This window comes from Cottoperca gobio, chromosome 15, assembly GCF_900634415.1.
Source record: "Cottoperca gobio chromosome 15, fCotGob3.1, whole genome shotgun sequence".
Lineage (NCBI taxonomy): Eukaryota > Metazoa > Chordata > Actinopteri > Perciformes > Bovichtidae > Cottoperca > Cottoperca gobio.
In genome coordinates, this window is record NC_041369.1 from 16,649,375 (window position 1) to 16,672,970 (window position 23,596).

Here is a 23,596-nt window from a genome sequence, read left to right on the forward strand (position 1 = left end):
GTCTTCCCTCTTGTATGTCCAGTTTGCATCTTGTTCCCATTTAATAAAGAAATGTAGAGTTTATTGGATTGCATTAGACCGTACAGGTGGACGGTAATATCAGGACTTTAAACACCACTGGGCTAAGCCTTGAACTTCTAAGAAACTTAGAGAGTTGCCAAATCAATATTCCCCATTTTCCAGTGAAGTACATTTCCCAGTGCCTTTCTCTGTCTCACTGTCTCTATTACTCCTTCTTGTCATTTCATTTTCTCCCTCGTCTCAGTTTCTCATTAACACAGCTGCCCTGTTGGCTCCTCGCCTTGCCTGTTCCCCACTTCTTTTTCCCTTTGCTCGATTCAGCCCCCTACACCACCTCTCATAAACAATGTGTCAGATGTATGAAAGTAAGGAGGGGCAGGAGACATCCAATTAAAAGCACAATGCATTATTATTGCACAGCTCCCCCTCTCTGCCGTCTCCCGAAGCCCTTCAGATTATATAACAGCTCGGTGTCACCGGAGCCAGCCTGTGGAGGACAAGTTAAGGGGGTCTTCACCGATGATGCAGCTCAGCGACTCTGGACTTTCCCCAGCAGCTTGCATAGCCTACTACCCCTCACTCCTCCTCCTTTTCCTCCTCCTCCTCCTCCTCCTCATCCTCCTCCTGCCTCCCTTTGCCATATCCACCCACCCATCCACCCACCAGCCCACCCTCTCCCTGCCTTTCTAACACACACATACACACATACACTCAATCACGAATGCACAGGGATTGCAGCAACAGCAGCAGCACAGCGAGATGGAGATCTCCGCTGCGTGTGTGAGTGCCTATTCCCGGTGAGTGCAGGGACAAGAGCGAATGAGTGTCAGTGATGCTTGAATGAGGTGTATAAAGGAGAAGAGAGCAGATTAGAAGGCAGCAGGGGGATATCAGTGAGGACCCGATGAGGTTTTGAGGCAATGTCTTTTCTGCTTTTTCCTTCTCTCATCACGATAACCTCAATCTTTGCCGGATGTGCCACAACTACTCCAGCTGTCACTGCGCCGGCTGCCTCTCTCTGTGTCCTCCCGCAGCCCGTGAGAGCTGCTCCGGTGGCTGGACGGCACCCCGGCACCCACTGAATACATGGATGAACACTGGCTCTACAGGGGATCTGTGCTTTCTTGTCCTTTGCACCTCTGATCTGTTTCTCAAGGTAAGAGTTCTGCTTCCTTTTTTTGGAGTTGCACGAATATTCACAGGTACTGCAAAAAAAAGAGTGGGGGATTCATCTGGTCTGCCTTTAAAAATCTTGTTTAAATTAAAGTGGATTTCAGAAGCATGCACGGATTATGATAAAATACTGTTAAAGACTTTGTTAGTGATGCATGCATGTGTACGATCCCTATATACATTAGATCTGAATAAATGAGGGAGGGAGCATTTCTGCATCCAAGCGTTGAAAGATTTAATGACTAATCAGGAGAACATGTCAAGGTTTTTTTTTTTTTTTTCAATTGAAAATTAAGATGAATGATGATGTCATTTGATTTATATACATCTTATAATGCGTGTCTTTGCAGCCTTTGACAGACGTGCAGTATTTATCTGATGATGCAGTGACTGATTATCGAGATTGCTGTACTTGTGAATTCTCTGGGCTTTACAGTGTAGAATATTGATACATGCTCATTAATACACTATTGTATATTGTGCTTTAATACACTGCCAGAATGATGATCATTTATTGGAAAACACCTATATAAGTGGCGTAGACTATATGACACATTTGTATGCGATGAGTGATGCGCCCCTCAAGGCTGAATTTGACGAAAGCTGGATTCAGACTTATCATGACTAATGACATGTGTGATGTACGAAGCTCTTGGGTACCGCATCACATACAGAGCTGCACTTATATTGCCCCCCCCCCCCCCCCCCTATCTCTTTGTCTCTGTCCCCGTATTTTCTACATGCCATTCCTTGACTACCTGAATTTACAGGAAACGAAGACGGGGTACAGCTTTAAGCTTACACTGAAGCATGTCTACCTCGAGATCTTTTTCACTTCTCATCTTCTACATTACACCCGAGTCAATCATCACATCGACCTGAGTACACATGTATGCTCAAACCCCAACCTTATTATTATTAATCAATGAACTCATCAGGGTGATGCACTGCCGATGTAAGCTCTGAAGTGATAGAGGCAGAGACTGTCTTCTCCATCCTTTTAAACGAGAGTGAGACCCACACGAGCAGGAAAGCAAGTGATTTCCAAAGAAAACTAAAAATGCCCTTCTGCATATCAGCCTCTCCTAACTTACTCTTCCCAGGGATCCATTTCACAGCCAGTGCTCTCATGCAGGAGATAGAGGGATAGGACCCTTTTAAACCCTCCCGCTATTCCTCATACCAGAAAGTGCTGCTCAGTGATAAATCTTTTAAGCCAGTGTCATAAAGAAAACTTTCACAGGTGTAGCCGGCGGCCCGGATAGCTACAGATAGCTCTGGACGACTGCTGGAATATGATGGTGTGTGTGTGTGTGTGTGTGTGTGTGTGTGTGTGTGTGTGTGTGTGTGTGTGTGTGTGTGTGTGTGTCTTAGTGTGTGTGCATGACTGTGGAGATCTCAAAAAAGCTGCCGAGGGTTGTTTTCAAAAATTGAACAAAAGACAGTATACAAATCTGGGACTAAAGGGGCTTACATTGTTGCTGGAAGAAGAGCGTGATGGTGTGCTGGGAAAAAGATTACTGCAACGCGGAGGGTGTAGGGGCCGGAACCTATAATGTACAATTGCACATCACTATAGGAATGCATATGACTGCGCACGCACGCAAACCTTATGGATTGGACAAAGGTAGCGATATCTCGTTGTGCTTAGTTGGTGCAATGTCACGCTCTGTAATTTATGCAAATAATGAGCAAAAAAAAAAATCCTCGTACAAAATGGATACATTGCACAGCAACAATGCATACAGTGGAATGCATGATGAGCACAGCATCAACCGGCGTTGTAATGAAGAGTGAAGCATTGACATTGTGATACACACTTGTGTTCGCACATAGCACTAAAATGATGAGCTGAAGCATTGAGGAACACCCCTTGTTCCTGATGCACTCAGTTTGTATTGATGGTGCAGTGGAGGTATGTTTGAGGCCACTATAATAACATTACGTAACCATTAATGAGAGTGGCTAGACAGTGTTATGCTATGTAAATCATCCTACAGATGCACTTCAGTAATTATTGCATTGATGCGGGCTGTCAGGGATGTAAGGCGATCTAAGCAAAGCCGCCTCTTTCTCTCTGCTCTGCGATGGGGCATAAATCATGAGTCAGCAGTGTTGTAGACCTGCTATTGCATGGAAAATGGATCCAACCTCCCTATTAACATTCTTTACAAACAACCACGTTTCTGAAACATTGTGGTCATAATAAATCAATCATGAAACAGTAGTGAAAGGTGTTTTTTTCTCATACATGCAGTATTTTAGCATGAAGAACTGAAGGGCAATTGGAACAGACAGCGTGGTCTGCCAGGGTACATAAGGAGATTTCAGAGGATTACTTTTGCAATTTTAGAGTCAATGCATTATTCATAATCCTTTTGATAGCTGAGGCCAAATCAGGGAAGGACCTCAGGTCATTAGCAGAGATATAGCATGCTTTGAGAAGAGGAGGAGGAAGAGGAGAAAGAAGACGACGAGCCAAAGGAGATTCTCGCTCAATCATCTGTATATATGTATGTGTCGCGTCTCCCTACTCAGTCTGTGTGTATCTGACTTCCAACAATAATAACTCATTGAAGAGCTTTTCTTGATTCCCTTTGTGTGAATTAGTATTTAGCTGCTTTACATGCCTTACATGACTGCATAAGAAATTGTATGCGCTTAGAGGAGACTTCCTGCAGATGTGATTACCTTTTCAATGGTGTGAGATTGGTATATGTGACTGTGAAATAGTATGATCCCATGTGAATCAGCCTCGAACAAATTCCTTTTTATCCGTGCAACAACTTATGCTAAAATCAAAGTTCATACTAAGCTATGTTTCAGAACAAATATCACCCCCGATAAAATTCAGCTGCTCAAAATTGCAAAACAACTGTGGGTAAATGTGTGACACAGCATACCATATTGTTCGTTTATAATGAGATTGAGCTACTTGCTTGTTTTTTTTCTCATCTGGCACTGAATGCATTGCAGTGACTGAAGTGACACTAGAAGTTGTTGGCATGCTGGGTTTTTTTTATTTCATTCCCCCAGCATTAATAGGAAGCAAGATGAAACATAGTTGGCTCTAAATATTTTCCATTTCATCAACAGTTTGAGCTGAGGGTTAGGTTACAGTGGACAGTCTGCAAGGTTAAACACGTGGCAGGACACCCAAGAAATACAACCTCATGCTTTTTATTATCAGTCTGCTGTGTGTGTGTGTGTGTGTGTGTGTGTGCGTGTGTGTGTGTGTGTGTGTGTGTGTGTGTGTGTGTGTGTCTGTGTGTGTGTGTGTGTGTGTGTGTGTGTGTGTGTGTGTGTGTCTGTGTGTATGTGTGTATGTGTGTGTGTGTGTGTGTGTGTGTGTGTGTCTGTGTTTGTACACACGCTCTGGCAATGCTGGCTGAGGCCTCTCTTTGAAAGGTGACAGCGATGCACACACACACACACACACACACACACACACACACACACACACATAAAAGTGCCCTATATGCATGTAGACATAAAAAAGTCACATGTCCATTATTAAAAAGTGTGTATTCTTTTCATACGACACAGAGTTACTCGTTCTTTTTGGAGAACTTTTACACATTTAGTCATTACGTCACTGCAACGCGACACATACTGCAGATGTAGATCAGATGCCATAAATTAACATTAATCTTATCTACTCGTGCTTTTCCTTTCACTAATTTCATGGGAGTTGTGAAACTGACGGTAAGGAAATGTCTCGTCAGTATGAATTTCCCAACCGGAACAATTACATTGATGGATTTACAATGTCTCCCAATGATAAAACATGATTACTTTCAGAAAAGCTGCAAAATCATGAATAACTTGCTTTTGTGTGGTAATAAATGATTCATTGGAGTTTATTTATTGCATGGTTGTCTTGTCATATGAAAATGATTAACCAGCTTCTTCTGATGTTTCGTTTCAACCATATCAGACATCATTTCCTTTCCTTGTGCTGCTTGATATATTTCATGCTCAAGCTGAGAAATGTGTTTCATCACGGATGAGACAGAAAATGCAATATTTCTCATTTGATCATATGGACCTTAATTTGAAACTCTCCATGGGCAGTGACTTCAGCAGCACGCTCTATTGTGTATTACGAAAGTAATTTGCAGCCTCTTTGTTTGATCAAAACAGCTTGTGATTTATTACATAATCAATATAAATCAAGCTATGCCATTTGAAACATGTGAAAAAATAAAGGCAAAACTTTGTAACAATGACATTACAAGTGATTGAAACTATTTGGTAAATGCTGAATTAAACATAAGAAAGTAGTTATTGATTATAGGAGTACTGTATGACAGTCGTTAAATGAGATACATCTTTTAAATGGAGCACATCGATTCCAGCTCATCATGATGCTTCATTTACAAACACAAGAAGTTATCATTTTAATAATTTACTGATCATAAATAACTAGGGTTTCACCACTTCAAAGCACTTATTTCAATTTCTAGTTTTATAAAGCATGGGCTAAAGCACTAAAGCAGAAAATATGCTTCACACTTTTTGGAGACTTTAACACTCCTACTCTAAAGTGAAAACTGTTTCTCGTTTACAAATATGTCCAAGTCATTTCAAGTCATTAATGAAGTCATGAACATAATACATTTCCCCCTATGGAGTTTAGCCTAAAGGTGGATACAGGTGCTAGAGTCTTGCATGTAAGGGCCACAGCTGCTGTGTAGGTCATTTCCTCTGCCAGGGACCTCAGACCAACAAGGGGGATATATTTTACACTAAACACCTCCTACCCACCAACCCCACAGCAATTCCTTAACAAAACACCTCCAACCATGTAGGGAACAAATCATCCCGCAATCTAAATGCAGAAAAATGCAACAAAATATATGTCTTATGAAATGTTATGTTGCATTGATAAGGAGATGACCATAAGTGGGTGGATGTACAGGAAGTTTGAGATTGGCAATGATTGCGGCTGAGCGTACCAGTGCAGAGCACAGAACAGGAGCTCAGCAGTTTAGATGTAATTATGATATGAAGAAGTGTAAAGCGAGCTGTCACAGACACCCATTTATTTCTGTTTGAATGTTTCCCTAATGTATAGCTCAATAAGATCTGTGAGGATAAAATGTAAATATGACTCCGCTACGGTAGGTGCAACAAAAGAGTTTCCCAGAAAGCCAAGAGAATGGGCTGTGTGCAAGGCTGCAGTGTGTTTAAATCACTGAAGCCCATGTACACGGTGGCACTCCAGTCCCAAAAAGGAAGTGAAATCAGCCATAAATCTGAGCTCAAATCACTTAACGCTGAAACATGAATGTTTATATATCACCGCTACATAAGTCAATAACATAAATGAGTCATAATGTATTTGTAAAACACAAGCCAAAAGGAGAAAAGGTCTGCTATTCAAAGTTAGCATTCACATGCACACCTACGGGAGAGCAGTAACAGCCAGCAGCTCTGCCAGTCAGGTAGTTTAATGATATTGTCAAGCACACAAACATCTCCTTAACAACATGGAATCACATTAAATATGCTACTATATGTTAGGATAATCTGCAAATGCTTAAATCAGCGATCTGGCATCTCGACAGCGATGACACCCCAAGTTAACGGCAAAACTGTGCTTCAAGCTCAAGGCGTGTAATGAGGCTGACAACTGGCATAAGTCAATGAGCAGAGTTTCTGAATGGTGGCAGCAGGAGCAAGTAGCGTGAACACATTATTATTCCAAAAAAAGGTGTATTCCAAAAAGGTGTGCTGAAGCATACTATCAGACTTTTGGCAGGCATGCTTGCTTATGAGAAAAGTACTGTACATAACTAGCAGTTGCAAGTGTTGACAATAATAATACATTTTATTTATAAGCGCACTTTTCATTTGCGTAAACTAAACTCAAAGTGCTACAGAGTAAAAACGATCAGCAAAATATACATTTGATAGACAGACAAGACAACACTTTAAAATGGTTAAAGTCCAGCAAAGATGCGTTTTTAGGCCTGTTTTAAAAGCATCCACAGTCTGTGGCGTCCTCAGATGTTCAGGGAGAGCGTTCCACAGTCTGTGGCGTCCTCAGATGTTCAGGGAGAGCGTTCCACAGTCTGTGGCGTCCTCAGATGTTCAGGGAGAGCGTTCCACAGTCTGGGAGCGGCAGAGCAGAAGGCGCGATCCTCCCATGGTTTTGAGCTTGGTCCTGGGGGGGAAAGGAGGAGGTTAGCCTTTACAGAACGGAGGTTTCTTATCGAGGTTTGTGGGGCGAGCAGTTCTCTGAGGTAGGATGGAGCATTTCCGTGAATGCACTGATGGGTGTAAAGGGAGATTTTTATAATCAATCCTGAGTGAGACTGGGAGCCAGTGCAGCCAGTGCAGTGACAGAGTTATCAATGAGCTGTGCAGCAGAATGGCTAACAAAAAAAGTGTGTGTGGGGGGGGGCTGGACAAGGTATTAATTGAGAAGTGAAAAGCCCCCCCAACCCCTCACTCCACAAGAAACATCCAATTATTGATCTTAAAATGATGTTAGGCTTTGCAACATACAACTATAGGCTAGTTGCATTGACTCCCATGTTCCTATGTTACGTAACACTGAGGATGTCATTAAAAAAGTTATTTGAAATGGGAGTAGAGAATGGGGAAAAGCAATTATTTATAACTATAACTTTGATTGGCGATGAAATATCTTTGTCATTTGGCGCATTTCACCATGTGTAATGTTAAATACTGTGTTATACATTTTGGAACTTCAATTAAGATTTTGGATCACAGATTGTGTGTTTAATAAAGGTCTATAATGTGTTACCAGGATTTAAAGTTATGGTCCCAGAGGATAAAATAATAATTTGTCACAGTATCTTACTTACCTCCTTCCCACTGACTAGATGGATAGGATAACACATACACTGATTTTTCTTCTTCTATTTGACCTCTTTCAGGAAATATGGTGAGCAAAGAGGACACCAAATACATTGTTGTCTCAAATTCAGATGATTCAGATTCCGAGACAGACCCATCACACAGCCTTGATGCACAGTCTGGACCAGAATCCGGCAAGCCGCAGGTGAAGAAAAGAAACAAAGCCTTACAAGTGCGTTTTAAGGATATCTGTGATGCTCAGAATGAGTATCGGGGAAAGCGCTCAAGATCCATTTCCTGCAAAGTGACACACAGAAAGTACATGACCATGCCTGCCAGACGCTCTATTCCAAATGTGACCAAGAGTACTGGTGTCCAGACCTCGCCGGACCTCACTAAGAGATACAAGACTTTCCCTTTTGAGAGGAAAAAGGGACATACATTTAAACATACTGCTTTGGTGGAAGATTATAAAGGACAAAACAATGGTTTTTTGAGTGATATAAAGACCGGAGGAGAGGATGGACAGCCTATTGGGGAGTCCTCCAAGATTGTGGGGCAGACAAAAGCATTGCTTCACCACACTGATGACAGTAGTGACATAGAGGATTTGCTTGCCAGGGCCAACTGTGTGGACGGGCCCTCTCGTCCAGACTCTTCACATTTCTTGGAAGAGTGCCATCAGACTAGCCCTCCTTCCAAAAGAGAAACAGAGTACCAGGTTTGTGGGACAAGGACCAAACACAAAGGATTACCCAAAGAAGACGTGGACGCTGGCACTTCCGCAAAGCGCCAGTTGGCTTACTCAGAGTTTTCACAGGACAAGTCAAAGGGCACAGGCCCTGTTGTGTGGAACTCTATGACACAGGTGGAGTCTTTAGGAAGCCCGTCTGTGAGCTGTAAACGGAAAAAGGGTACAGAGCTTAACGAACAGCAGTCACAGACGCTTCCTCACAGTGCCAAATGTTCTGTGCAGTCACAAGGGCAGTGTCGGACCAGGCATGCGTCAGCGTCCTCTAAACTCCAGCAAACAGTTGGGGGGGACGAGGGCTTTCCTCCAAGAGACACAGGAGCCCCAGGCATGGGGAGCAGCCAGCAGATAATGCCCTCATCTGGAGACAAGGATATCAAAGCGCAGCTGCAGGCCATGGAGAGCCTCATCAGTTCGAGCCAGGAGACCATCAAGGTCCTACTCGGAGTTATTCAAGAGCTGGAGAAAGGTGAAGCACAAAGAGGAGGGTAAGTACAGTAAGCTTTACTTTTTGTCATGAATACTTTCAAACAAAATGCAAAAAAGAGACATCATTTGTATTCATTGATTCGTCGCGCCCTTTGTGTGTAAAAGACTTAAGTCTTGATTCTCGTAGCTTTGGCCATACTCTCTATGTGTTATGATAATATTGAACTCACCAAAGTAAGGAGGTCTATGATAGGTCAAATTTGATCCTTGATGTTTACAATCACAATACATTTTAGTAATGACTTTACAGTTTGTCTTTGCTTTCTTTAAAGATCAATTCACCTATAAAGGTTTGTCTGACTGCTGGTGTCTCTTTTTCTTTTTTAAAGCGATATTACTGTTTTCTCAGATTTCAGCAATTAACTTTACAAGTGCAAAGTTATTATGAACAATGGCAATTATGGCCTTAACTACAAACAATTATACTAACAACAGGAATTATCATTTAATAAAACAAAGAATCTACATCCAGGCCAGCAGCTCTGTGAGGTGCCAATCCATCAAGTACATATTAAGTGAAAACTATGACCTGCTGGTGGCGCTAGAGGAAAACTTAGAGGATCACCAAACCATACCGCTAGCATGGCCCGAAACATCCTACTCGTGGTGTGATGATCAACCATCAAGGTCCATTGGGGCATTTCAAATATACACCAAAATGCATGTTAATGCTGTATCTCTGAGCAAGTGTGCCCCCAATAATTATTTATGTTACATATTTCATTCGAGACGTACCTGTAAAGGAAGAAAATGGATTAACAAGCTTCATAACGTCAGACTCCCAGAGCAGTGCAACTACAGGAATCAATGTACTCCATCTCTAAAAGCCATAGCAACACAAAACAAATTGTATTTAAGTCTTATCCACATGCAGTGAAGTACAAGGCACCCCAGTGTGGCTCTGTGGAACTTGGTTGTAAAAGCTCAATTAGTGCAGCCTCATAACGCTTTTGCCTTTCATCTCCACAAAACTGTGCCTGCTATAGAGCCTTCACTGTGTTGTGTTCCTGCATCGTCATTACAGAGGTGCAGTTACAGAAAACAAAGCCTGCCTTCCACAATACATTCCCAAATACTCTTCTTTTGCATGGCTGGACAGTCAGATAGCCTTTTTTTTTTAAAGCCACACTTTGAGATAAATCCAATTAATAGCCTCCCTGTTCTCATGGGGAATAAATGCTGTACAGTGATTTTTAAGCCACTAACATATATGCAGTGGCAAAAAGGATAACGTAATCTATTGGTCCAGCAAGGGTATAGGCACAATTCTTGTAAAAAGGCATTTTATACAAAGGAGAAATTCTTTGGAATTGGAAATAACATTATTACAAAATATCCCACTTCTCCATTTTTGGGAATTTTACTTACTGTCCCATGTGTGTCCTGTGAGACAATTAAAAAAATACAAATATTTCCCGGAACTCAAAGTGATTGTCATCTGTTTCACATCTCCTTTAGTTTAATGAAGTCACGAGCAATGAATACTCATCAATAACTACTTGCACAAAGGAACAATAAACATTTCATGTGCTTGTCATCTCTTTCACATCTCTTCAGGTTTCCCAAAAAGTGGAAGTGGTTCAGTGACACATGATAAAGCTTGATGTTAGGCACTGATGACAGTTGTTCTAGTTTCTTATTCAATTACACATGATGCTTAACAAAATATGCTTTTTATGCATTTATGCAAACTGAAGTGTTCAAGGTTTTTTATCTTGATGTGGTTGTAAGACAGACATTTTAGTTACACACAGAATATTATATAATATTGTTTTGATTTGTGTAATGCACGCATGGTTATACTGTTTTGATACAATTGCCATAATAATGTCATACATACACAATTATGCCATGTTAGTCACGATGCTGCGTCCTAGTCAGTAAATGTTACACACAAAATGTCTGCTGTGTCTGTATACTATATACAAAACATGTCATACAGTATTTTCCCCATTTTTAAAGCATAGCATGCCACATGAGACGATACGGCCTGCTGAGTTTTTGCTCAGAGGTTATCAATAAAAACAAGATAACAAGATATTATGCAGTGTGCCGGCAGGCAGAGCAGCGGGAACATATGCAGGGGGTATGGACAGTAAAACTAGAATGACGAGGGCAGGACATATCCCAGGACAGCTGACGTGGGCAAACAACACAGCAGTGAATCTGTGCCAACAAACCAGTAAAGCTTAGAGAACGACTTTCAGAGGTGCAGTTATTTTTTCTATGAATTCATCCTCTGTGACATTCTGTGCTTTTTAATACAGTGGCACTATATTGGGTCATGGGCATTTTACCCTGAGTGGGAAAAGGAAGTGTCTGGTTGTTTTGTGCTGAGTACACACAGTGATTATGAATTTAGGTTAATGCGCTTTGATTATTAGAGCGAAGCTCTTTAAATTACAAGGCTGTACATGAAAGGCCAGGCAGCAGCAGCACTAGTGTGCACCTTGTCTGCACAGTGAGTTACTGTCCTTGCTCACAGCTGTTCAGAGACACATCATTTGGGAACAGGGCAGGATGGATGAACTTGTTGACCTTGAGCTTCCATCAGCTTTTTCAATCCACATGCTGTTCTGTCCCCCCCCCCCCCCCCCCAATGAGGTCACCTCTCATGTCTGGATGAACAGTTGAGGTCCAACACCTCCACATGTCATCCAACAGGGTGAAGGGCTGCTGTGACAGCAAGCAATTACAGAACATGTGCAGCTCTAGCACAGCCCCTCGTATCCTCCCCAGACCACTGCAGCCTGCCATTGCATGCGGTGATTTATAGCACAAATAACAATACGCAGACCTGCATGGTAATCATAAATGAGGAAATATGAATAAAAACGGGAGATGTGAAAGACAAGGACTGTCACCACAAAGCCATTGTATATTTAATCGACATTTTTGACAAGTGTATGCATAAGCCTCTGTCGTGTCCCGAGAGATGGCTTATGTTGTTCCTTTGTGGAGGTCTTTCAACATAACAAATTAAAAGTCTTATACAGTAAATACAATATCCCCTTAGGGCTGCGTACCTGTGCCATAAACAGAGCAGGTACAATTTGTCTTCCTTATTGCTTTTTTTGAATGTTTATTATGTCTATAGCAAATGAAGCTGGATGAAAATAAAATACATATACAGTATAGCGCAGAATGTAAAGGTACTGATTTTTCATTACAAATGATTCATACAGCATTTAGTTGCTTCTTACTTCTTATAGAATAGTTGCATAGAACAGATTGTAGAACTATGTTGTGGCACTGCGAGGTAATCCTGTTATGTAAAATCAGTAAGTCTACACACTTGATTAGCTAAATCTGAGAGAACTGCAGGATCGGAGCCCCTGCTGCCTTTTCAACTGTGAGGAATAAACAACACTGGGTTAAAAAAAACCAAGCTGAACACATTTTGACTGATGCCTGATGGCCACAGGTGTTGAAATATGGAAGCTAAAGCCTGTTACTGGAGATCACATATATCTTTTCATCTCTCTGTTTACAGGCTCACCTACCGAACAGGACAAGACACAGCAAATTGTGACACTTGTCGAAACAGCGCATGCATCATTTACAGGTGGGCCCTTTTCACTGCCAGTGTGTCATTAACGCTGCATTAAATGCTGTTTTCTGAATGATTATTTGGTTCAGTGTGAAAGGGGGATGCTTACAAGAAGGTGTTTGGTGCAGTGATGCTTTTCTGTTCAGAAAATGTAAAGGGAGATGTAGTGTATGATCTGACTAAGGCAAGACAGATACAAATGTTGAATAAAATGAAGATGAAATGTTTTGGGTGTAACAATAAGTGATAAAATAAGCACTAGTGATATAGGACGAATACCCTAAAGAAGTAAATGTGTAGCTACTGTACTGCACTATAGCATAGTTTTCCACAATAGATGATGGAATAGATAATACCTCCAATATCATTTGCAAGGTTCTCTGGGAAATATGTGTGAATAAGTACATAAGTAATCATACACAGCAGTGGGAAATGAATTAGACAGGATAGGAAATACAGTTGGCCCTGTTACAGAGTTTATGAGGATTTAACTAGAATTTTATCACGTCCCATTAAAATGTCAATTTACTTTTTAGAAACGAAGCCTGAATTAACTCTCTGGATTAAAAAAAACACATTTTATTCTGTCAAAAATACACAGCGGTTTCATGTGGTGTGTGTGTTCTGATGTGTTGAAAATTGTTTAGAAGCAGGTGGGAAATCCCACTTAAAGCCTTTACTGCTGAACCCACTTGTGACCTTGTTCAATAAGGTCTTACTCTGCTGTCCATTTGGATTTATTGGGATGAATTTCAGATATGTACAACACCTTGGATATTCTGAACTCATTTGGATACATACCGGTGGACATTTCTTGCAAAGAAGAGGAAAACTGCCTGGTCCTGGAAATGTTTTGCAGGGTTTTTGCTTTGTCTAGCATTTTGGAAAACAAGATGCCGCCTCTCAGTTCTCCCGTGACGAGAGCATTGTTTCAAACTGACCCAGATTGTGTTGTAACACCTTATTCGACCTTAAAGGCAGAATCTCTATTTCATATCAGATGCAGGGGGATGAGAAATGATTTGGCCTCACAGATTTGTTCTCATACAAGTGTCGCATGACGAGTCATGTTATGTATAGTGTGCTTTTCTACACAGAAGTAAAAAAGTAAAAAATCGGAATGAATTTTGAATTTAAACATGTTGCTGACATCAGCTAAAAAATAAGAAATAAATGTATGTGATATAAAAAGGAAAGTTGTCACACTCCAAAAGCTTCTGCAGGGTCTCATTAAAATTCCTCTTCTGTTGCACTCGGCACTATAAAACCCATCTATAATTAAATGTATTCTCTCGTCCATCTCCATGACTGTCATGTCTCCTTGACCGCCTCCCATCTAAGTCATGTGCTTTGCACTCGCAAGACGTTTTCCAACATCTTAATTCATGTCAAACCATTCTTTACTTCTGTCAGTGCACCTCTGTTCAGATTACAACTGTAGTAATATTTTCTAGTTTTGTGGGCCGTCTAATAAAAAAAATGATGTTATTATTTTGTCTTAGACTTCTGACTTTAAGCGTCTTGATTATGTTAATGATCAAATGATGAACGCAAACATTGGACAAACTCAACTTCACAATGTGCCTCACATTGGATCTGGTCCGCACAGTAATCAACACCTACTGGCTGTGAACACCCAATCTGACCCAGACATGGGCCGCTGGCTTGCCTAAGAAGCATGACTAAACAATATTTTATGTTCTGCTCCTGGTGCCTCAAAACAGACGCTTTGGTCTAATGTTGCTCTAGGTAGAAGCAAAAATAGAAACAAAAGGCTTTCTTCCTTCAAAAACAGTCAGGGTGCTACAGACACTCTCGCCAGTGCAACTCAGAGTGCAGCTGTGGACTGCAGTCATGAAAACTGAAATGCAGATGTAAGCCTCTACTGAATCAGCCTGAGTCATCATGAAAGAATAAGAGCTGAAAATCTGACTCGACACTCCTTAGCAAAACAATAGCAGAGAGTATTGGACCTGAATCTGATCTGCTGTAAGAGACAATGACAGGTATCAGGAAGGAAGCATTGTGAGTCATGTTGCTTTCCTGACGACCTGGTGACTGACCTAAATAAAAAGATCCTTCAAGTCTTGCCTGCCTACCTATCTGTCAAGACTCTTGTGGGACTAAATTATGTTTTTGAAACAGATGGAGTTCACCTAAATAGAACGGAGCTGTTCACCTTCAACCTACTCCTACACCCAGCTGTTCACATCACTTCTAAAGATGTTGAAGTGAACAAAGCAATGCTTAGTGAATGACCCATTCCTTCCAGACAAATTGTATGATCATTCTGACAGCAGATGATAACAATCTCTGAAATATATATATATATATATATATATATATATATATATATATATATATATATATATATATATATATATATGTAATTTATACATCGTCATATTTTCCATGAATCATGCAAAGATCACAGATCGTGTGACAAAGCCTACAGAGGCTTAATCAAGATGTGCACTGCAACAGAAACAAAGTATACATTTCTTTATATATCTTATCCTGTGTTCATTCTCTTACATGTCTTTGTTTATGTGCAGTACTGTAGGTGCTCTCTCGTGTTACAGCCAGAATACTGCAGTGTGTCTATTTGTGTCCCTATTGATCACACAGGGCCTTTTCTTTGATTTGTTTTCATGGATTTAGCCATTATTGTAAGTATGTGAGGCTTTCAATCTGGGAGTTTGAGCACAGTGGGTATGTAAGAATATTTATAACTATGGGTATATATATATATATATATATCTGTGTCATGTGGTTCATATTGTCTGAGGCATTGTAATGCATTTGGGTTTCATCTAATAGGCAGGCAACACATTACAAATGTAACAGCAACATCATTTATATGACTGAAGCAATAAGCCCACTGTGTAGAGGAGCAAAGAAAAAGTCCTAAAGCATAAAGCTGAGTTTCTCTTTTTTCGCCTGACTGATCTTATCCTGTGCCAACTCTCTATGTCGGTGGAGCAGTTTGGCTTAATTAACAAACTCCCAACTATTTCTGATGGCAAAGACTTGCCCCTCAGTCTGTTGACACTAAACCAAAGCATGTTTGGTAATAAAATCACATTGAAGACACACTCTGCGGAGTACTAATAAAGTGGAAGATTATTATTTCATCTGTGCTCGGTATCATAAAATGTTGTGTATTTCAGATCACCCAATTGGTTTTTAAGTCGTTGAATAAAGCAGAGTCTTAGTTGGCAAGCAGCGTAGTACTCCATCTCAGTGCTTTCAATCTCTGCCAAAGCAATTGTCATAAATATCCTAAATTCTGCAAATAGTGCTGCTTAATATTCAGCTGCACAAACCTTCCTAGAGTGAATTATGTTTTTAGAGAAAATAAATAAAAACATTATTATTAGTATTTATAGTTTTTCTCTGCTCCTGATTTAAGATGTACTTTATATTGTCATATGCAACTACCTCACCTCATTACCAGCATCCTTGTCTTTTAATACTATTAGACTACTAACAGGGATGTAACAATCACAAGGCTGGACAAACCACTCTTTGTGACACCTTGATGAGGAGGCCTGAGCACAGTGAGGCAAATTAAAACAAACTAGTCCAGAATCTCCAGTATGTCCGATAAATTCAGGACTGGAGCAGTTGTTGAGCTCAGGTATCAGCAGGTCTTATCAATACTTCAGCTCCCTCCTGACAGTCTCCACCCACCCTCGGTATACTGCAGTATATCATACATCACTGGAACAAATAGGGCATACATATGGCAAGTAAAAGAGAGGAGGAGAAAGGCTGAATGTATGGATGATAGATTAGGGGAATAACTAAAATCAGGTTTTAAAAAAAAAGGGATCCCTTAAAGCAGGGGTGTCAAACTCATCTTAGTTCAGGGGTCACATTCAGCACAAGTGGGCCGGACCAGTAAAATCATAGCAAAATAAGTAACCTATAAATAACGACAACTCCAAGTGTTTCCCTTCGTTTTAGAAGTACATTCTGAAAATGTTCAAATTTGATCTTTTTACAAAACATTATGAACAAGTTGCAATTTCAACAATATTATGCCTCAGTTTAAGATTTACACATGTGCATTACAACGTACAGATCACAGTGTATCTACAAAGGCACAAAACCTTTCGTCACAGGTATCTGGAACAGTATTTTACTTTATGATCAAAACAACTAATTTTTACACTTTGCAAAGTCATCCCGCGGGCTGGATTGGACCCTCTGGCGGGCTGGTTTTGGCCCCAGGGCCGCATGTTTGACACGCCTGCCTTAAAGGATCCCTTCACACATATTACAAAAGAAAAAAATGCCAATTAAATTATTTTAATTAAATTATTTTAAATTTGTTTCTGAGAAATCATGTTTTGTGCATCATTTTGACATGAGAACAGGTCTAAATACTATTACCCATGAGCCTCTGCTGCCATAGCAATAAAGAAGAGGCCAGTCACAGGTGTAAAACAGAGAATTCAAAATGCCCAATAATTGACCAAGCATTTCATTTTTATTAATTGTTTTACTTTTGTTATGCATTTAAAGAAATCAAGTAGTTACAGATATACATAACTAAATAAAATAAATAATAATCAAAGAAACAATTGATTACATATATAGAAGCTTGTGGGATATAGTTGACTTATAACTGATAACTTCAGGTCTGATGATACATTATACCAACAGAGAAACAATAACCGGGCAGCATATCATCTTGGTTATCACATGTTACAGGAGGATCATTAGAAGTATTGTTTGTAAACTTCCTAGATTTTCCCTTCTGTCTTTAAAGATATGAACTTGATTTCTAATTCTCACAATATATTTAATTTACAAGATCCTTCCATTTAGAGTTAATACTTAATACTAATACTCATCTGTTAACCAATTCCTTGTAATTTGTTCAATTATTTCTACCCTTATTACTAGTAAATCTTTTTCTTGTTCTCTTCTGGCACTTTCCCAAGTGGTAGGATTACTGGGTTTTTATTAAGAGAAATACCAAAAGCATTTGACAGTTCTCTAGGATGTTCCCTGAAGCCACTTATAGATTTAAATAACCATAATATATGACTGTGGTTTTCCCTCTGCTTGGATGTCTTAAAATGTTACATTATAATCTTCCACGTATCTCATTTTGAATAGTTTGAGTTGTTTTTGCACATTTGTTCCCAATCAGCTCAAGTTAATTTTCCCATTTATTTAATTGTGATGATTACATTGTATTATTTTAAACCATCTTGTAACCATACATTTTTTCAGTGGGATGTATATGTTTCATTTCATTTTCAAAACATCAAAAATTGAACTACTTACCTTAAAGAATCTAAATGAATAACAATTGGTTAGACCGCATTGTGACGATAGCTGTTCGAAAGCTTTCATTTCTTTATCCAAATTCATTGTTCATTAGTATTTGTGGTAGTATCAATATTTACGGTACAAAAACAAACAAAGATGGAGACTGTATCCACCTACTGCTTCTCATAGTCTCTTGGTAACTACTTGTGTAGTTCAAACAAGATTTACAAGAGCATCGGTTGCAAATGATATGTGGTGTACCACTGAGTCAACCTGCAGCCCAGTTTTACAAACACGCTCAGATCAAAGCATTAAAGGATTTTATTATTTTCATGCTGTGTTGAATAACCGGCATTTGAATCAAAGTATATGATGTAGTTATTTCCAATTTGGAACTAACAATGACTTTGAAACACAGTTAAGTTCAGGGAAAAGCAACTGCAAAGCAACATGATGAGACGCAAGCAGCTAATTAGCACTTGTATCCCACGCTGAGCTGGAGGAGCTGTGGTTGTTTTGGTGAACAATTGTCAAGATTGCCGATTTTGTTCTCATTAATGAGATTGTTTTTTTTTCTTTGTGCGTCTGTGAAGCAGAACGCTATGTAAAAGATGATGGCAATGGCTTTTATATCAGATGTACATGGCAGCGGAAGGATTTCAGCATCGGATTTGCATAACCTGTGGGAAGTATCTGCTTCCACTGTTGCCTGTCTGTCAGTGGAGAAAATAACTGTCAGTCTCCCGTGATTCAATCCACTATTGCCCTGTCATGTAGTTCTGAAGATGTTACACTATACTGGGCCTGCACCACTCATCTTGTCAAGTGGAGAGTTTGAACTTTGAATGGCCAAAGGGGATATTATGAGAGGGGAAAATGACTTAACGCTGAAAGGTTGGCAGCAGCAGAAAGAACACAGAATAGCAGCAGGTATACACCGCTGAATGAATAGAGTATGCCGTGCTAAAAAGACACATCACAGCGGCAGAATCCCTCCCAGGAGCAACAATCATTGAATGGTGCTCAGCACACCACGACCACAGACAAACAAACGGCTCGCCACTGATCACAGCTACTCACACTGCATAGCCAGAGATGATAAATCTGCTTTGCTAAAGGCCCTGGAAAAGCCTCCCTGTCTCCAGCCGCTTCAATCTGTTTGTGTACAGAGATGATCTTAGATATAGGGCTTTTGTTTGCTGCGGCACCTGCTCCCCAGAGCCGCCCGCATCGTACAGTGCCGCCTCTGGCTTCCCACCGAGGCATTTGTCCACGGCGTACAGTAATTGCAGTGATCTGCCAAGTGATTAATTGCTTAATAATTGCTGAGGCTATTCTGTGCCGCTGAGATCCTGCTCTGCTTTCTGTCAAGTCAACATTCTTTAACCATGGAGTTGCAAAAGACCCAACGTGTTTTAACAAAAGATACAAATAGAGATAAAAGCATGGAAGGAAATTAAATAATGGAAAATATGAATAAGAGATGTAAAACAATCGCATCACGTACTGCAAGACACAGCAGTTTTGTCAAGATAAAGGACTTCAGTCTACTCGAATAACTGATTTCCTCATTGTCAAGGATTCAGTGTTAGCTTTTATTTAAAGTATAAAGAGGAAAAAGCACACAGGAAAATGAAGTAGAAGCAAAGCACTGGGCAAAAAGATGATTTGTTGTGATACAACAAAACATGCTTAAAAATCTCTTTTTGTATTTTATAATGATGATTGAGTTTCAAGCATCCACAAACCCATGCAGGCTCCTGTATTGTGACTCTTCATTTAATTCAGCATATTGATTCATTGGTAGTCCAAGCCTTCCAAACGGCTATCCAGCCCTCCATCCAGTTTCTCCCCTGAAGGCTGTATTAGAGCTCTGTTCTTAACCGACACTCATCTTAAGGGTGAGGACAGTTCCCAGCATTCATTATGTCACTTTGAGTATAGCACATCCTTCAGCAAACTAATTACACTGCCCATCAAAGCTGTTACCCTATCAGGCAACGCTTTGTACCTTAACGTGTATGCGTGTGCCTGCAGACAAGGAGAGGACTCCTTGTTTGACCTTGACATGTCAGATGTCATCTCTTTTGGCAGCTCCAGTTCTCCCTTCCACCTTTAATCCTCCAGACTTGGCAGGAATAAGCTCTAAGCCGTAGTATTCACTGTGCTTTTAAAATGCACTGGGTTAAGTAATGTTAGGGATGAAAAAAATAAAAAAAACGCCCAGAACCAAAAAAGCAACAGAACATTTTTATCATCAGGTACGGTTTGTTGAGGAGTGTCACGTCCGCAGGCACTCTGCAGATGATTCATTCTCTTTCGTTCCCACTTGGATGCTTTCAAATATTTATTGCATACACCAGGAATAAATACATTAACGGAGCACTGCAAATCAATAGCAATAAAGTGAAAGGAGATGGTGTATAATAATGCATTTATCCCTTGCTTGAATACAGGCAGTTAATCAGGATCTGCTTGGCCTCTCAATGGTTTCATTTGGACGGGATTAAGCCCCACATTTCTCCCAGGCCTGGGAGATTTAATCGGAGAGAGAGTTCAACTACGGTGCCGGAAAAAAATCAGACGATGACCAGCCTGGGATTACACTAGCGGATGTGAAAGTCTGATGTCAGGAGCAACCCATATTCTGCCTCTTTTTTTTTTATACAAATATAATCTGTGCAGGAAAAGCCCTTTGACTGCATGCATAATAGATACAGAGATGATGCAAAGGAACTCTATTACTCGGAGGAGTCTGTGAAATGTAGATCTATGCCACAAGAGATCTGTGCTGTCAGGGTGTCTGTGAGTGCATTTGAACTGTTTGCCTCCCTCCCATCCTCCATCTGGACATCAGTGGATTACTAATATAACAAAAAACTGAGTCATAAATGTTATAGCTACCGAAAAGATAAAACGTTTACTTTAAAGACTTCCTGATTTTTCTGTCAGTCAAGACTTCTACATTCAAATCCTTGTTTTTAAAGTACTATACTGAACTAAATAATGTATGTGTTCTAAAATTCTGCCTCTTATGCTTGTGTTGCAGTGTCGAGCTGGACTTCAAGCTGCAGGAGGACAAGCTTCAGCCCCTGATTAAGAGACTGTGCCCCGTGGATAGCCAACAATTTCCCGCTCTGCCTTACTCCAATGAAGTGTTCACATCCACCCCGAAACGCAAGTCCAAGACAGAGTCCAAAAAGCATGCTCGTTGGAAACTCTGGTTCCTTTGAATAAAACATAAAGGCTTTGGAAACAGCCTTTCTGTCGGGCACATTCATACCCTTGTTGTTCTGGAAAAATGGATGAGGGAATATTCAGAGGGAATAATCAACATATGAGGATGGATAACAACAGAAACCAGTTCATTTGGGTCGCTGAGTTGAGACTGCACATTATGTCAGCTGGGGCACAGCAGAGACAAAAAAAAACATTTTAAATTCTGTCAAACCTTTTTCTGGCAAGGTTGCTGAAGAGGATGGACAAACACCTGCAAAAAAAAAACTAGGTGAGCTTTGGGATACATGTATGTTTCTAAACTGTGTAAAGATGGATGTTATTTATCTACTGGGGTAAATGCACCTCTCTTTAACCCTAACCCTCTCTTTATATGTGTGTATTTTTATTGCCTTCTCCAATGCAATGCACTTTTGGTCTTATTCCCTTAGAGCATATTGCTTGGCCACAAGAGGAGGCGCCATGTGGAGGGGCCTTTTTTTAAGTGAAGCTATAATCTTTGAATGGACATCAGCCCCACCGCCGGCAAAGCACAAATATTTGACTATTGAGAAGAACATGCGTAAAAGACTGAAATACAGTACAGTACATGGCAATGTGTCAGCGCTGTACTTATAACCCCGTCTATTCTCTCCTCTTCCTCCTTATCTGTTAACACCCTGCTCAGTTTGTCTGCCCGACTGAACGTCTGCCTGCCTTTGTTAATAACCCCTGTCTCCTCCCTCTCTTTGTAACTCTGTCCCTTTATCTCTCTCTGCCTTTCTATCTATCTCTCCATTTAGCTCACTGTGCAACTAATCAACTAGCCAGCCAACTTTGCCTCAGTCATCCTGTCCTTTTCTGTTGGCTACACTGACACATAATGTTCAGAATCTATATTTTAGAATATCTGCTTACTGTGAAATGATATTTTAAAACATATATGTTTGGGCCCCTCCTCTTGAAGCAGGTACAATTGTTGAAAATGCAGAAGTGTTCTGGGTTAGGTCATGATTTTTAACAACATATATAATGTTTTGACTACTTCTAAGGCAGAATATTTTCTATGATATCTTAAAAAGTGTTTTGTTTTTTAAAAATATCCAACAAAAAGTAAAGGCTATTTTGACATTTCTCTTTGAGTCCATTAAGAGTTTGCCTTGCCTCTCAGTCACTTATCGGGTCAGAGTAAAAGCTATGATGTGAAGTCTTGATCCAAATCTACTTCTGTTTCATGCCCAGTTGGCGAACACTTGAAGTGTTTCTTTGTTATATTCATTTATCTTGCCATTCAACTATAAGTTCCATCTTGAAAAATGTAACAACTTTTCTTTTCTTTTTTTTATTTGCAGAAAAACAATTGCAGAACACAACATCTGACCCACACAAACAACCGTGCACTGAACTTGCAAGAGTAGAAGGGCTATATATATATATATATATATATATATATATATATACAGTACAGTGCTAATGGAGTATGGTAGCAATCTTACAGCAGAGAAGACTTGTAGCCACCAGCTTTGGTTAAGTACAAAAAACGAACACTGATGATGTAGCAATGATACTGAACGTGCAACGCTGTCACAAAGCAGGTATTTACTGACGTCTTATAGTGATTATATAACAGCAGCTCTTATGTAGATTACGGTACATGTCTGAGAAACGTCAGGAAGACTCATACTGGCCTCCCATCGTTAGACTATGGAGGTAGATTACATCATTCAGGTCATCAATTTCCATACAAAGATCTGTACCTTGAGGAAGTGCAATTTAGTGATTATGTGAAATATTATGCATTTTTCTACTGTTTCTACATCACAATTAAAACATTTTCAACTCAAAGTGATTCGATGTGCTCCTATGTCTGGTAAAAAGCTAGAGGTAATAGACTTGCAAAGTGAGAGTAGCTATTATTTTTCTCATAGTCGATGTTACATGACTCACAGTTGGAGCACTTCTACACTTTCGATTGGCATGAAACTCTCCCACTTGATACAAAAGATGAACAGCTGTGTAAGAAAATATGTTTCTTTGATTAAAAAAAAGTTGAAAATACAAGCGCGTGTACAATTAACATTTCGGGGGAGAAGTTACGACAGCCAAGGTGCATTTCATGTGCGTCATTGAGAAAACCAATTTTACTATCTGCCATTAAAGTCAGATAACGTTTTGTTGAGTACAGAAACTATAACGCTGTGTTTAGTTAATAACTACAATGAAAGAGAGTGAAATCTCTGCTTTGCGCAACGGCGGCTGAGGCTCATGGGTATTGTAGTATT

The 23,596-nt window shown here is 40.1% G+C and overlaps 1 protein-coding gene across 2 annotated transcripts; it reads left to right on the forward strand.

Moving 5' to 3' along the window:
• The first annotated feature begins 1,137 nt into the window (after positions 1 to 1,137).
• Positions 1,138 to 22,445, forward strand: insyn2ab (inhibitory synaptic factor 2Ab). 2 transcript variants are annotated; one of them, XR_003833550.1, is made up of 5 exons: positions 1,138 to 1,177; positions 8,103 to 9,261; positions 12,756 to 12,827; positions 21,148 to 21,606; positions 21,767 to 22,445. XR_003833550.1 is itself a non-coding variant. In XM_029450163.1 (4 exons), the coding sequence occupies exons 2-4, from the start codon at positions 8,108 to 8,110 to the stop codon at positions 21,329 to 21,331; spliced, it is 1,410 nt and encodes a 469-aa protein (XP_029306023.1). In that variant the 5' UTR covers positions 1,138 to 1,177; positions 8,103 to 8,107; the 3' UTR covers positions 21,332 to 22,445. The 2 variants fall into 2 exon arrangements, 1 of the variants encoding a protein (XP_029306023.1); XM_029450163.1 differs by having other exon boundaries at positions 21,148 to 22,445.
• Positions 22,446 to 23,596: the final 1,151 nt, after the last annotated feature.